We start from the raw sequence: 16,786 nt of genomic DNA on the forward strand, positions 1-16,786 counted from the left end.
CAATGAACTCACAATCTAAAGTCACATACATCCGGTGAGAAATGGGATCAAAGCATCGATATCCCTTTTGTGTAGTGCCATATCCCAAGAAAACACATTTGACAGCCCGGGGTTCAAGTTTGCTACGACTCCGTACGGGTAAATGAACATACACAACACACCCAAAAACCCGAGGAAGAAGAGAATGAGAAGATGGGACTTCATGATGTGTTTTAAGAGTATTAAGGGGAGTCTGGAAGTTTAGAGCTTTAGTGGGAAGACGATTGGTGAGGTAGTTGGCGGTGGCAAGGGCTTCTGGCCAATAAGATGCAGGAACCCGAGATTCAAGCATGAGAGCCCGAGTAATCTCAAGAAGGGTTCTATTTTTCCGCTCAGCCACACCATTTTGTTGGGGAGTATCAGGACATGTAGTTTGGTGTATAAGGCCATGATCATTAGCAAACTGTTTCATGTTTAGATTAACATATTCCCCCCCCCCCCCCCCCCCCCCCCCCCCATTATCTGATCTAAGGATTTGAGGGTGAGTATGGAACTGAGTAACAATCATGTTATAGAAGGTAACAAACACATCAAAGACTTCAGATTTGTGTTTTAAAAAATAAAGCCAACTCATGCGAGTGCAGTCATCAATAAAGATAACAAAGTATGAGAAACCCTGAGAGTTAAAACCAGGAGCGGGGCCCCACACATCAGAATGTAACAGCATAAAAGGTTCAGGAGTCTGGGATAAGCTAGGAAAATAGGAATTTTTATGACTTTTAGCTAACACACAGGATTCACAGTCCAAAGAATTATTACAACTATGAAGAGATGGAAAAAGACGTTTCAAATAACCCACTGAAGGATGTCCAAGACGTCTATGCCACATTCGTAGTTGGTGATCAGAAGATCGACGAGCAAGCGATGTATGACCTTTGTGACCAGCCTCATCCACATAGTATAATCCTCCTCTCTCAGTACCACGCCCAATGATCGCTCCTGTTTGAACATCCTGCACAGTACAACCAGTAGAGGTCATGAGAACAGTACAATGTAATTCCTTGGTTAACTGACTAATAGACAGAAGTTTATGTGTTAATTTCGGAATTAAAAGACAATTATTAAGTTGTAGAGAAGGGGAAATGGCAACCGATCCAGCTTTAGTAACATTAACAAAATCACCACTTGCAGTTTGAATTTTATGACGAGAGGTCTGTTTTTGAGATATGAGATCACTTAGGTCATAGGTCATTGTATCAGTTGCCCCACAATCAAAAATCCACGTAAAATTATTCCCTTTTTCACAAAATAAACCTTTGGAATTGGGTTTATTATGTGGGCCGTTTAAATGAATGGGCTTGGGTAAGGATAAAGGTTTAGGTTTACACTCCCTATAAAAAGGAGTATTTAAGGCAAGTTTCTCCTCCCATTTTCTCTCTCTTCCTTCGTCCTTCTCTTTGCTTCTGGTTTCTTCTTCACTACTCGAGTCCCTTCTAGACTCTTCCTTGCTTTCATGATTTCTGGGCTGTTCACTGCAATTGTTCTTACCACTTGTATTACCTGTCGGATCTTGGACATTAATGGTGTTCTCAGTTGGTGTTTGCCGGTGACTGGAGAGATCAGTGGCTAGATTAGCCTTGCCGCCGGTACGAGAAGCCGTGGCCTTGGTGGCGGCTCTTCGAAGCTTGTGTTCTTCCCACCATTCCGGGTACCCAATCAGCTTGAAACACCCCTCTTTTGTATGCTTTGAACCGCCACAATGGGTGCACTTGAGGTATGTCCGATCTCCATTATCACGCCGGAGTGAAGCTTCTGACCGGCCTCTGATTGCAAGCCCCTTACCAATCTCTGAAGGATTTCCTCCTTATGATGAGGTGGTACTCATGATACCACGTCGTGCTAATTCTCGACGAATCATAGCATACGCCATTTCGATAGTTGGTAAAGGGTCTTGATTTAGTATTTGTCTCCTTTCTGCATCTAGACTGTCATTTATGCCGGCCAAAAACTGATAAAGCCGTTGTCTCTGGATGAATGAATTGAATGTTGTGATATCTGCAGAACATTTCATCGGATTTGGCATCCGTCGATCGATTTCTTTCCAGAGTGTGTTAAGCTTGTCGTAATACATTTCGATTGTGTCATTTTCTTGTTTAAGGTTTGCTGCTTTACTACTAAGGTCAAAAATTTGCAATTCATCCCTTCCACTGTTTAAGAGTGTTTCGATCCCTTTCCAGAGTTCCCACGCCGTAGTGTAATCAAGAAATTGATTTACTAGATCTGAATCGATATTGGATATAATCCAAGATAAAACTACTGAGTCCCTTTGTTTCCATTGTATGTAATTTGAGGCTGTGGGCTCGGGAGGTACGTTGATGATGTGACTGAGACGTCCTCTGCCCTCGATAGCGATTTGAATAAGTTTACACCATTTGGTGTAATTGTGATATGTTAGTTTTTCTGCGACCCGTAAGTCAATTGTTTGTGGTTCGTTTGTGGAATTGGTTTGTTTGTTTAATTGCTGGAAATATTGGAACATTTGTTCCATTTGAGCAACTGAAATGAGCTGCTGGTTTGTGTTTTGGTTTTCGTCTGCCATTGTAGGTAAGAAGGTAGATGATGAGTCCTTCAAAGGTTTATGGGTTTTCTGGATCTGAACCCTAAGGCTCTGATACCATGTGATTTTGTATAGAAGCGTTTTTGGTTGTCAAAAGGCTTAATTAATTCTTCTATTCTGAGTATTTACATGTATTATATAATTACATTCTTAATCTAATTTAGGAATGAAATAAGGGCTGAATAATATACTGCCTAAAATACAATATGCTGATCTCTAAAGAATATTTCTGATTTTATTTGATTTCCTACTGATTTCCTACATAAACGAATATAAAAGTCATGAGCGCAACCTTTTTTTTTCTGTAAACAACAAATAAAATGGATTGAATGTAAAAAAAGCGCTCAAACAGATCATTAAAAACCAATTATGTCAAACGGTCAAAACACAAAACAACAAAACGCAAGTTTACTTCTCTTCTCGTTGCTAATACGAGATATATAAAAAGCAATATCAATAACTCAAAAATATACAAATTTAGCCCGCAAAACAATAAACTTGGAATGAAGATAATTATACAATAATGAATAAAATTTAAAGAGAATGAATAATAAAATAAAACAAAAATAAGGATAAAATATAAAAATTAATCACATATCCAATATTCTCTCTAATTACTACTTGTATCAAATTTTATCTGTCATATCAAAAAGAAAATTGAACTATAACTATAAAATTCGGAAAAATTTAGAAAAACCATAAGTATTAATTATGAATTACTTAACTATAAAATTGAACACGTTATTGTTAGTATTCTCAGCTAATTCTCACCCATAGCATTCTCACTAATATCCCCCATACTATCTTCTTTTTTACCTTCAAAATGTGCCTTAATTGTCGAGGCAATGCTTGATGCTAATACGGAGATTAAATTGGGATCTGATTCCAAAGCCATCTTAATAACACTTATTAGGTCAACAATAGGCAAATTACTATTACCTTGGGGACTTTGGCCTAAGAGTTGCATAAATTTCATCAAGCTCATACTATCTTGTGTTGTCGATTGCGAGTTTACTTGTTTAGTGAAGTCTAATGTAATAGTAGGATGTGGAGTCGATGCCGAGATTGTGGCTACGCTTGGTAGGCCGGGAGTGTGTGAGAATATGGTTGGGGCAAAAAATTGATCGATTGAACTTGGCGCGTTTTCGCCACTAAATAGCATTGAGATTGCAGATGATATTGTATTAGCCATGGGTTGAGCAGCGGCAGGTAACTGATGGTTGTGATGTCCCTCATACGTTGTCATAAGAATGCTTTTGTCTTCTTGACATCTTTGTATCTATTAATTTTACAATGAGATTAAATGATAAGTTGCTTTAATTTTAAAATACAATTAATGTCACTATATTATTTTTAAAAAAGATTAAAATTTACCTACTATATTATTTTAAAAAAGACCGAAATTTACAATCAAATTAAATGATAAGTTATTGTTACGTTTGTATATCATTAGTTGACATGTAATTTGAGTATTTAGATGTTAGTGTGCTGTACTATAAATTTTATATAAAAGGGTGCATTTTCTTCTAATTGCTTTTATAATTTCTTCTAGGGCATATCTAGGCTCATAAATAAAGATAATAAGCGATAAGTTTTTTAAATTAGTATGAAGACTTTGGGGAAAAAGCTAGCCTGAAACCCAATTTTTACGGGTTCGAGTATTAGATAAATATATCATAATAATGTGTATTTGTCACCATTGGTGTGTCCATCAATTTATTATCTAATAGCATATGTTAAAATGTAAGAAAATAAATAATTTCTTTTTATTAAAACTAAACATGTAAAGGTTTATACATATTTTAAGTGTGGATCCGTATATTAAGAGAAAAATTCCAACATAAAACTAAATTACTTATAAAAATTTAAAGATATCAGATAGAAAAAACTTAGCGTGCCTGTTTACGAACGGGGCAAGAAGTTCCCATGCTACAACGATAGTATGCTCGTGGATATGGATTTCCTTTTGCTATTTTTTGACCATATTTCCTCCAATGGCATCCATCACTTATCTGCAATATTGATTAAATTTATATCGATCAAAATTAACATCAAATAAAACATAATTAGTTGAAATAATACTACAATTAATCAAATATATATATATATATATATATATATATATATATATATATATATATATATATATATATATATATATATATATATATATATATTAGATTTTGTATACATAAATGAAAATTTTGTTGCAGTATTTTAATGCAAGAAAGATTAGTAGTTATGAAGTTTAATTACTTAACATCACTATAAACTTTCATTATTATTTATAGAATCAACGCATGCAATAATGAGATTTGAAAAAAATACCATATTTTCTTTTGTGGAAACTCGAATGCACACTCGAGCTTTTTTCTTGATTTCTTGATGAGGCTCTTCAGCATTTATGACCGTTTGCATACCAGTTGATATATAATTCTTGTTCCCTATATTTATTTCATGATCCTCTCTAATGTAGATTTTATTTGTTTGCTCATCATCTCTGAGAATATAAGTTAATAAATATAAATTAAGTGTAATTCTTCAATGCTTGGCTTCCAAAGGAAATTATATCAATTATGCAATTTTAAATTTTAGTTTTACACAATGAATTATGGGTCATTAGTTTTTTAGTAATAAATAAATTATTGAAAATTATAAGAAACTACCTAATCTATACATTTTTTGTAAAAACCTACCTTATGTAAAATTTTTTACAAAAAACTACCTTATATAATACATTTCTTTGCAAAACACTACCTTATAACGGTTTTTAGCCTATGACCGTTTAATTTAACCCTTAACCGTCACGTGATATTCACGTGATTCTTTTAACCCACCTTCTTCTTCATTTGATGAAGCTTCCATGGCTGATTATCCGACAAATCAAGATTATCGAGCTCAGGCAAAGACCCGAGAGCAGAAGAAATTGATCCGAAAAGCTGATTATGAGACAGATTCAAGCTGTTAATGTTATGAATTTATTTCAGAGTTATATTACATTAAATGTTAAAAAGATTGAATCTTTGATGTTCTATAAGTGGAATTAGCAAATGGGTTTTTAGAATTTTGATTTATTTACTCTAAATTCTTCTTTTTTCCTCATTTTTTAATGTGGAGTATGTTTTATAAATTTTTTAAAGGATAGATTACAATGGATGTTTTAAAGATTTAATCTTTAATGTTCTGTAAGAGGAATAAACAATTGGTTTATTCTAGAATTTTAATTTTATTTACTCTAAATTCTTCTTCGGGAAGGGATAATATGGAGTATATTTTATAGATTTATTGAAATATACATTACAATGGCTGATTAAAAATTTATGAACTTTTGGTGTTTTGTGAGAGAAGTTAGCAAATGGGTTATTTTATGTTTAATTAGTTAAAATTAAGGGTTTGAATTTTAATTTTATTAAAAATCAAAATTCTGCTTATCAAGGAAGAATATTGGAAAAAAATGGGGGAGAGAAATACTGGGTTTTGCAAATGAAGAAGCTTATCAGCTATGGAAGCTTCATCAAATGAAGAAGAAGGTGGGTTTAAAGAATCACGTGACTGTCACGTGACGGTCAAGGGATAAATTAAACGGTCAAAGGCAAAAAACCGTTAATAAGGTAGTGTTTTGCAAAGAACTGTATTATATAAGGTAGGTCTTTGCAAAAAATTTTACATAAGGTAGTTTTTTATAAAAAGGTATAGATTAGATAGTTTTTTATAATTTTGTCTTCCAAATATATATTTTAGTAATAGCAATTGACTTTAAAAAAAAATTAATAATTTTAAGAGAAGTTAAAAGTTGCTTGCCTTTGAATTATTTAAATACCACTAATAATATCCAACAAAGTTAAGAGTTGCTTCCACTAAAAAAAAAAAAAGTTAAGAGTTCCTTGCCTTAGAGCCGATAACGGTCTCATTTGCTGATTCATTTTCTCGTTGTCGGTAGAGTTGTCTGGAACGTCTTTAAAGCCCTGGGAAGTTTTTGCATACATACTTATGTACAATGAATAACAAAAATGTAAAATGTGCTTCTCCTTTTTAAAAATATAATTTAAATAAATTTGACAATAAGTTATTATAAAATAAGAGAAATAACTTGATTAATAAGAGTAATGCGCCCATTATATTTATAGAATATAAAAATCTATAAAAGATAAGAAAAACAAGAAAATTGCAACTTAGCTTAGAAATGAATTAAATAATAACAATAGCTCGATAATTTAAATTATGTGGTTAGGAATACTTGCTATTGATGGTGATATGTTTATTGGAGAAATGTCACTATTAGTAATAAGTACTTCCTCCGTTCTGATATTGTTGCTACATTTGCATAGGCACGGGAATTAAGAAAAGTGATTGACCTACACTGTAGCTGATTGTTTACTTTATAGAATATGGTATTTTATTATTGTTAATTGAAAAAGAAAAAAGAAAAATAGGTTGTTAGGTTACTTTATAGAGTATAGTATAGTATTTTATTATAGAGTATAGAGTATAGAGTAGAATAAAAATAGGAGTAGGTAGAACTTTAAATGATTGTTTTATTACTAAAAACAAAAATGTAGCAAGTAATAAGAAATTGCTAAAAATAGAAAATATAGCGGGTATTATGGAACGGAGGAAGTATAATGGAACAAAGAAGTATTTGTTTGATAAACTTTACTTATGTGGATACGAGTCCTTAAAAGTGTGGCCATGAGCTATTACTCCTTGTGCTACCTAGTTATTGGGTTCTTCATCATTTAATATAAAAAATTAATTTTACAACCATTTAATAAATTAATTAAATATAAATAAAAAAGTATGGCATTATAATAATTCTCACTTATCTTTAAAATCTATTTTCAAATTAAACATAGTTATTTTGATTGACACTTGATAGCTAGTAATGCAAACATCATTTACATCTTTAAATAATATAGAAATGTAAATTATTTAATGAGCTATTTTAATTTTACTCTATCAAAATTCAATCAAAACATGAATATGTCATCCTAAATTATTGCGTCAAAAACCAAATAATCAATTTATATGATGTATTTAGGCATGTAGTAGGATAATTTGTATATTTAACACTACAAAAAACTCTTCATTTAGCGATGGAAAAATGGCGACATGAACAGCTGGTCGCCAATGGCGACGACAAGGCGAGGGAAAAAGAGGTCGCAAAAGCAAAAAGCAAGTTGGCGACGACTTAGCGAGGAACACGTGGGTCGCAAAGCAAAAAGAGCAATGGCGATGGCCCTTAGAGCGTCGCCCATTGGTCGCCAAATAAAACATTTGGATTTTATTTTTTTCCAGATTCTGGGCGACGGGTTCCCGGGTCGCCTGGGCGTCGCCTATTTTCTCTTTCTTGTTTGTTTTTTAGTTTATAACTTGGCCACGGGTATGTTACGTAGCCATTTGGTCGCCCTATTTTTGAATTTGAATTCAACAATGGCGATGGTTGGTTTGTTTATCGCTTTTTCATCGCCGTTTTGTCGCTGTTATTCTATAAATAACCCACTGATTGTTGTCCATCGTAGTATATTTTCGAAGCTTTGTAAGCTAAATAATTTGTAGTATATTTTCGAAGCTTTGGAAACTAAAAAATATGTAGTATATTTTCGAAGCTTTGGAAGCTAAAAAATTTGAAAAGGTTAGTGAGTTTTTTGTTTTTTTTACATGAGTTAATTTTATTTATTTTTATTATTTATATTTAGTTTCTATTGTCATTAATTTTATTATTTAAATTGTACATATTTTATTTTCTTTGTTATTTTTTTGAGTTTTTATATTTTTTATTATTTTATATTTTATTTTAATTGACATTAGTTTGCTTTATTAGTTTTTATTAGAATAATTATATTATTATTATCATATATATATATATTTTTGTTGTCATTAATTTGAAAAGGTTAGTGAGTTTTTTGTTTTTTTTATATGAGTTAATTTTATTTATTTTTATTATTTATATTTAGTTTCTATTGTCATTAATTTTATTATTTAATTTGTACATATTTTATTTTCTTTGTTATTTTTTTGAGTTTTTATATTTTTTATTATTTTATATTTTATTTTAATTGACATTAGTTTGCTTTATTAGTTTTTATTAGAATAATTATATTATTATTATCATATATATATATATATATATATATATTTTTATTGTCATTAATTTGAAAAGGTTAGTGAGTTTTTTGTTTTTTTTATTTGAGTTAATTTTATTTATTTTTATTATTTATATTTAGTTTCTATTGTCATTAATTTTATTATTTAATTTGTACATATTTTATTTTCTTTGTTATTTTTTTGAGTTTTTATTTTTTTATTATTTTATATTTTATTTTAATTGAGATTAGTTTGCTTTATTAGTTTTTATTAGAATAATTATATTATTATTATCACATATATATATATTTTTATTGTCATTAATTTGAAAAGGTTAGTGAGTTTTTTGTTTTTTTTATATGAGTTAATTTTATTTATTTTTATTATTTATATTTAGTTTCTATTGTCATTAATTTTATTATTTAATTTGTACATATTTTATTTTCTTTGTTATTTTCTTGAGTTTTTATATTTTTTATTATTTTATATTTTATTTTAATTGACATTAGTTTGCTTTATTAGTTTTTATTAGAATAATTATATTATTATTATTATATATATATATTTTTATTGTCATTAATTTGAAAAGGTTAGTGAGTTTTTTGTTTTTTTTATATGAGTTAATTTTATTTATTTTTATTATTTATATTTAGTTTTTATTGTCATTAATTTTATTATTTAATTTGTACATATTTTATTTTCTTTGTTATTTTCTTGAGTTTTTATATTTTTTATTATTTTTTATTTTATTTTAATTGACATTAGTTTGCTTTATTAGTTTTTATTAAAATAATTAAATTATTATTATCATATATATATTTTTATTGTCATTAACTTACTTTTTTGATAAGTTGAATGATTATGCTATTATATTATATTTAGGTGTTAAAAATGAGTTATAGGCAAGAAAGAAGTTGGATGTACAACCGACGAAAAAATGGAAAGTTTAGTTTAAGATTTATGAGAGGGTTGGAAGAGTTTTTAGATTTTGCTCGTACACAAAGCATGAGTTCTGAGATTAGATGTCCTTGTAAAAAGTGTAAAAATTGTTGCTTTAAGGAAGTAGATGAAATAAGGGAACATCTAATGAGAAGGGGGTTTGTTGAAAATTACTATGAGTGGGAATATCATCAGAACACAGAGATAGGAACAACATCTGATGTTGCAGCGGAAGTCGGAGAGCAATCGTCAAACAATCCAAATCCATACGCACAAATGGTGCATGATGCAGCAGCAAGTGTGTTTCCAGGCAATTACATTACTTTTTTCCCTCACAGTATAATGTAGAGTAAGTAGATAATGAACCACCGGTACACGTTGACGAAAATCCAAACCCACAGTGTCAACAATTTTTTGAAATGTTAAATTCTGTAAATAGTCCTCTGTATGAAGGTTGTAAAAATCACACGAAGATGTCTATTATTGGTCGACTTACAAACCTGAAGACAGACAATCGTCTCACTGAGAGGTGTTACGACGATATTTGTGGTATTGTCAACGAAGTGTTACCAGAAGAGAATACGATGGTAAAAAACTTCTACGAAACGAAAAAACAAATAGCTGCTCTTGGATTACCTATTGAGAAGATAGATTGTTGTCCTAACGGATGTTTGATATATTGGGGGAATAATGCGAATGCAACTTGCTGTTACATTTGTGAAACTTCTAGATGGAGAAGAAACAGTAAGGGTGATAAGGTTTCGCGGAAACAATTTCATTATTTTCCCTTAGGGCCCAGATTACAAAGATTGTATGCTTCAGAGGCAACAGCTAAGCATATGAGGTGGCATGCAGAACACCGCACTAAGGATGGAGAGATGATACATCCGTCCGATGCTGAAGCGTGGTTGACATTTAACGACATTCATCCAGACTTTGCATTGGAGACTCGAAACGTGCGGCTTGGTCTGTGTACAGATGGTTTTAACCCATTTGGAAGTTCGGGTCAACAGTATTCATCGTGGCCTGTCATTTTAACACCATACAATCTTCCGCCATGGATGTGCATGAAGAAGCCGTATATGTTCTTGACCGTGATTGTTCCTGGGCCAAGTAATCCAAAGCACAACATTGACTTATATCTTCAACCTCTAATACGAGAGTTGAATATGTTGTGGGAGGAGGGTATTTGTACATATGATGTGTCAGGAAAGGAGAATTTTCAACTACGAGCAGCTTTAATGTGGACGATCAATGACTTTCCGGCTTATTCGATGTTGTCCGGGTGGAGTACTGCGGGCCGATATGCTTGCCCTTACTGCATGGATGATTCCCAAGCTTTCTACCTTACGCATAACAAGAAGGTGTGTTGGTTTGACTGTCATAGAAGGTTTTTGGATAAAAGTCATCCGTATAGGAGAAATAGAACAAATTTCAGAGCAGGCATTGTTGAGAAGAGAGACCCACCTTTCATTCGGACAGGATTTGAATTGCTTGATGAATTGGACCAGTTTGGTTTTTTGAAAGTCAATGAAGAAGATGCACCGGAGCATAATAAAGAGGTTAGTATATACTCTGCTGGATGGAAGAAGAGGAGCATATTCTGGGATTTGCCATATTGGAAAACTAACACGATTCGCCATAATTTAGATGTTATGCACATAGAAAAAAAATGTTTTTGATAACATTTTCAACACTTTGTTGTGTGTGCCAAGTAAAACAAAGGATCACATCAAGGGTAGACACGATCTGCGTGAACTTGGTATACGTTCAGAATTGCATCCTATAGGTACGTGTACACTCAAACATTTATATAATTAATAATTAATATTAATTCATGTAACATCTTATTTTGATTATATACAGGTACGTCTATTCCTAAAGCTTCCTATACATTAAATGAACAACAAATACGTGCCTTGCTTCAATGGTTGAAGAGTATTAGATTTCCCGATGGTTATGTCTCCAATATGGCAAGGAATATTGACATGGCCAAGCATCAATTGTTTGGCATGAAAAGTCACGATTGTCATGTTTTCATGCAACGTTTAATTCCAATTGCATTCAGAGAATTGTTACCGGTGAAGGTTTGGGAAGCGCTTACGAAGTTGAGCTTATATTTTAGAAGTTTGACTACCACAAAGCTATGTGTGGAGGATTTGAGGAAAATGGAAGCAGATATTCCGGTTATCATCTGCAAACTAGAGACTATCTTTCCGCCCACATTCTTTGATAGCATGGAACACCTTCCGATCCATTTGGCATATGAGGCTAGAATTGCTGGACCGGTCCAATACAGATGGATGTATCCATTTGAGAGGTATATAAATCATATGTAATTAATTTATTCATTATTCTACCGGTGAACTAATTTTTCCGTACAGGTACCTTAGACATTTGAAACTGAATGTCAGAAATAAAGCTCATGTTGAAGCGTCGATATGCAACGCATATTTAACCGAGGAAGCATCGCATTTTGTTTCCCATTATTTTGAGCCACATGTGCGATGCAGGGTCAGAGACCTTCCTAGGAACGACGATGGAAGTTACAACAATATTGTAACTGGTGTATTCACAATCTTCAGTCATCCAATAAGATTTCATGGAAAAGGAGTAGCATATATTTTGGATGAAAGAGATTACGAGATTGCACATAGATACGTGCTCATGAATTGTCCAGAGGTGGATGTATTTATATCTGAGTTTAAAAGTTCAATTCAAAGACATCAACTGAATTGGTCAAGTCAGAGGATTGAAGCGTTTGTTCAAGAGAATTTCGCTAATGCCTTCAGAACTGCAGTATGTTGTTCATCTATTACGTTAGTTATTATGTATGTATGTCAGTATTACGTTAATTAAATTCATAAAGTTATTTCCATTTATCTGACAGGCAAGACAAGGATCATTCGATAACCGAGTGAACAGTGACATTTTGAAGCAGATTGCTGAAGGACCACTAAAATATGCTCGGAGTTACAATGTCTGTTACACAAACGGATACAGATTCCATATCGTACGTCATGCATCAAATAAATTAGCAGACAATAGTGAAGTGTGCGTCAAAGCTGGTGACAACAGTCGTGACGAAGAAGATTTTTACGGGCAATTGCTTGAAATCGTAGAGGTTGAGTACCCGGGGATACCAATCAAAAGAGTAACGTTGTTCAAATGTCATTGGTATGACCCAACTACTACTGGAAATAGCCGCGGAACAAATATTCATAAACGATATAAGTTAGTTGACATACATCAAGGTCGCTCGTATTGTTTATATGATCTGTTTGTGTTGGCAAGTCAAGCATGTCAAGTGTATTATCTTCCATATCCGAGTACACGACAAAATTTAAAAGATTGGAGAGCGGTTTGCAAAGTCAAACAAAATAAATTTGACAAAGAAGTAGAACAGGAATCCAAAGATGCTGCTTTCCAAGAAGAAAATAGGGACCGCATTGAAATTGAAGAAGATGTTTCCCAAACACCGCTTCTTGATCCATCTGGCGAAATTGTTCAACAGGTGCATGATAATGATGAAGATACTGAAGAAAATGTGGATCTTGTATTGTCAGAAGACGAACAATCCGAAGATGAAGATGTTGAAAACGACGACTATTTTAGTGATGAAGATTAATTTAATTTTTATATGTAATTATTTAATATTTTGTAATATTTGATACAATTTAAATATAATCCTTTGAATTATTAAAATTTTGTAGTAATAATAATAATAACAACAACAAAATAATCAATATATATCAACAATAATCATAATAACAATACTAATAATTAACAAAAATTGTAATAATAATAATAACAATAATAATTATAATAATAATACTCATTTTAACAATAATAATAATATTTATAACAATAATAGTAGTAATATTAATAATAATAATAATAATAATAATAATAATAATAATAATAATAATAATAATAATAATAATAATAATAATAATAATAATAATAATAATACTAATAATGATAATACTAATAATAATAATAAAATTAATAATAATAATAATATTAATAATAATAATAATAATAATAATAGTAATAAATAATAATGACAACGGTAATAAATTTGTAGTTAGAGCCGTATTTTTCGATGACCAACAGCAAAAGTCAAAAAGACTAGTCATATCAGATCAGGCAGCGACCAACTAGCGACCACCAAACTCGTCGCTACACTGTAAAAGTCAAAGAGATTAGTCATGTCAGAGCAGGCAGCGACCAACTAGCGACCATAAATCCCGTCGCAATAACACGAAAATACTGCGCGAAACTTTTTATCCACTGCAGCACGCAAAAACATCTGAAAAGTAAACTTGTTGAGTCTTGTCATCACAGTGGCGACGCGAGAGCGATGGAAATTTCCGTCGCCATGTGCACGTACAAATTTGAAAATCTGAAAAGCTTGCTCTGTTGGGTCTTGTCAACCTTTGGCGACGAGATGGCTACAAACATTGCGGTCGCCAGTCTCAGAAGACCAGCAATATATACTTCCATTTTTCCATGCGCCATGCATTTTCTTCTTCATTCCTTCATCTTCTTCATTCCTTCATCGTTTCCTCACCAGTTTTTGTTCCTCCATTGATCATTTGCTTTTGTTCAACTCTGAAAACTCATCTTCTTATTGTAGGCAAAATGAGCAATAACGACCTTAATGATTGGGCTAGCAACTATTTAATGAATAATTTGTCGAGTAGCAACGACAATAATGACGACAATAACGAAGACAACAGTAACTGAGTTGACGTGAGTAATGAAGATACTCCAAGTGATTCCGTTCAAAATATGGATGAGGACGATGGAGACGATCCTCGTCCGAATCTTCCATGGCTACCCGTCATAAACAAGTAAATCTTTTAATTATCTTATTATCATTAATATTTATTCAATATTAAAATTTCAATATTTACTAATTTTCTTAATTATTGTAAGATTTAATCCGATATCCGGAAATACGATTGCATCCAAAATAAGGGCTACCTTCAATCATAGGCAAGATGTCGAAGGTAGTACTTGGAAGGGTGTGACAAAACACACCAAAGATTTTTATTTTAATGAATTTAAGGTAAAATTATTATTTTGTTCTTTATTTTTAGACTTTCTTATGTATAAATTATTTTAAGTAATTTATTTGATGAAATATTTATTTATTTAGAAACAATACAAATGGGACCTTCGTCTCGAACATTTTGTTCGAAGGTCGTGGGAAGAAAAAGCGGCAAAGCGCTATTCGGATATGTTTTTCAAATGGCGTAAGACGTTGAAAAGCAAGCCCGAATTTAAACCTCCTTCCATCGATAATGAGACCTGGGCGCGATGGAAGGCGGATTGGGAACGCCCAGATAATAAAGCCGTTTCGGCTAGAAATTCCTCCAACAGACGTGGAGGAAAAGACAGAGCTGAAGCCACTCATATAGGTGGCTCAATCCCGCACGCCAAAACAATGCGGGATTTGGTAAGTATTTTGTCAATTAAGTATTATTATATTGAATTTTTTTCTTATCTTTTCTTAGTTTTAAGTCGTTTTTTTTTAATTATTTAAGGAACAATCACAAGGTCAAAGACCCACGCCCTACGAAATATTTACACGAACGCATGGGGTCTTTGACAATGACACAGGAGATTGTTCCCAATGGACAAATAGCAAGTCACAAAAAGTTAATGTAATAATTATTAAACTTGTTGATTTATTTATTTTTAGTATCAATTAATATTTAGTTTATTAGTAATTGATTTATTTTTTTTTTATTGTAGGTTGAATATCGTTCTTTGATGGAGGAGCATCCAACTCGCGACCCAAGTAAAGTTTGGTTGGATGCAATAAAAAACGTAGAAAGCGGGTCAAATAAAAAATACAAAAAAAGCAAAGAGGTTTTTGGGGTTAGTTCCGCCTCTCAGATTATTTATCCTCCCGAGCCAACGGATATTCCGTCTTCTCAGCCTGCACCACCTGATTATGTAGCCATTATACAACAAAGGTTTGCGGACTTAGAAGCCCGGCAAATGGAGTTTAATAATCAATTATGGGAAGTGATTCGAAGAGGAAATGCTCAGACAGCCTATGAGAATCATCAAAGGATGACTGAACAATTAGCACGAGAACGAGAACAATTTACGAAATTCCTTGAATCGCATTTCAATTTAAATCAACCCCCTCCTCCACCTCCTCAATGAATGATTAAAAATATTTGTAATTTTTGTGACTTTATAAATAAACTTTAGATTTATATATAATATTTTGAGTTTTTTCATTTTAATATTTTTGTTTTATGTGTTTATATTTTTATTTTATAATTATGAATAATATAAAATATATAAACTAATATATATAATAATATTCATTTTAACAATAATAATAATATTTATAACAATAACAGTAGTAGTAATAATAATAATAATAATAATAATAATAATAATAATAATAATAATATTAATAAAAATAATAATAATACTAATAATGATAATAATAATAATAATAATAATAATAATAATAATAATAATAATAATAATAATAATAATAAATTCCAGCACGCAAAGGTAATTAATGCCAGCGACGGCCTAGCGACGGACACGTGGTCGCTAAGCTGTAAAGTCAAACAGATTAGTCTTATCAATGCAGACAGCAGTGGCGACGGCCCTGTTGGTCGCCAGTTGGTCGCCCATGTCAGAGCTCCATTGGCGACAACATGTTTCCTCGCCCTTTCGTCGCTAGCTTATTACATTTTGGGCGATGGAAATATTCGTCGCTCTCTTGTCGCCTTGGAAACCGGCGAGGAAAGGGCGTCCACCTTGGGATTAGCGACGAAGTGAATAGCGACCACCGTATAAGCCGTCGCCCGCTCGTCGCCAACCCTACTTTTTGACCATTTAGCTATGAATGGCGACGAAAACGTCTGTCGCCAATTTGTTAGTTTTTTGTAGTGTAAGTTGATCAAGTGTAATAATGGATTGCTCAATCGAGCATAATAGAAGGTTAATAGAAATATGTTCTTTGGATAGTCGCCTCATATTTTTATCTAATTTATATCTATAATTCGTACATAAAAATTTAAAAAAGAAATACAAAAAAAATTACCTCTTCCTTGTTGACTGTCTCGGATTTGTTTTGATCAAGTTTACATCTTTTAATTTCTGCCCTTTCAAAGGCTCGGCATGTGT

General features: G+C 32.1%; 2 protein-coding genes across 2 annotated transcripts; one reads left to right on the forward strand and one right to left on the reverse strand.

The window, feature by feature from the left end:
- Positions 1 to 3,222: 3,222 nt before the first annotated feature.
- LOC130808261 (probable WRKY transcription factor 31) lies at positions 3,223 to 6,582 on the reverse strand. The gene is made up of 6 exons (XM_057673743.1): positions 6,485 to 6,582; positions 5,477 to 5,557; positions 4,925 to 5,096; positions 4,495 to 4,608; positions 3,368 to 3,875; positions 3,223 to 3,233 (listed from the first exon to the last, which is right to left on the reverse strand). The coding sequence occupies exons 1-6, from the start codon at positions 6,580 to 6,582 to the stop codon at positions 3,223 to 3,225; spliced, it is 984 nt and encodes a 327-aa protein (XP_057529726.1).
- Positions 6,583 to 10,701: 4,119 nt separating this feature from the next.
- On the forward strand, positions 10,702 to 13,247 carry LOC130808262 (uncharacterized). Its single transcript, XM_057673744.1, has 5 exons — positions 10,702 to 11,293; positions 11,486 to 11,939; positions 12,004 to 12,418; positions 12,510 to 12,908; positions 13,134 to 13,247. Exons 1-5 carry the CDS (start codon positions 10,702 to 10,704, stop codon positions 13,245 to 13,247), a joined length of 1,974 nt encoding a protein of 657 aa, XP_057529727.1.
- Positions 13,248 to 16,786: the final 3,539 nt, after the last annotated feature.

Source organism: Amaranthus tricolor, chromosome 3 (genome assembly GCF_026212465.1).
Source record: "Amaranthus tricolor cultivar Red isolate AtriRed21 chromosome 3, ASM2621246v1, whole genome shotgun sequence".
Taxonomy (NCBI): domain Eukaryota; kingdom Viridiplantae; phylum Streptophyta; class Magnoliopsida; order Caryophyllales; family Amaranthaceae; genus Amaranthus; species Amaranthus tricolor.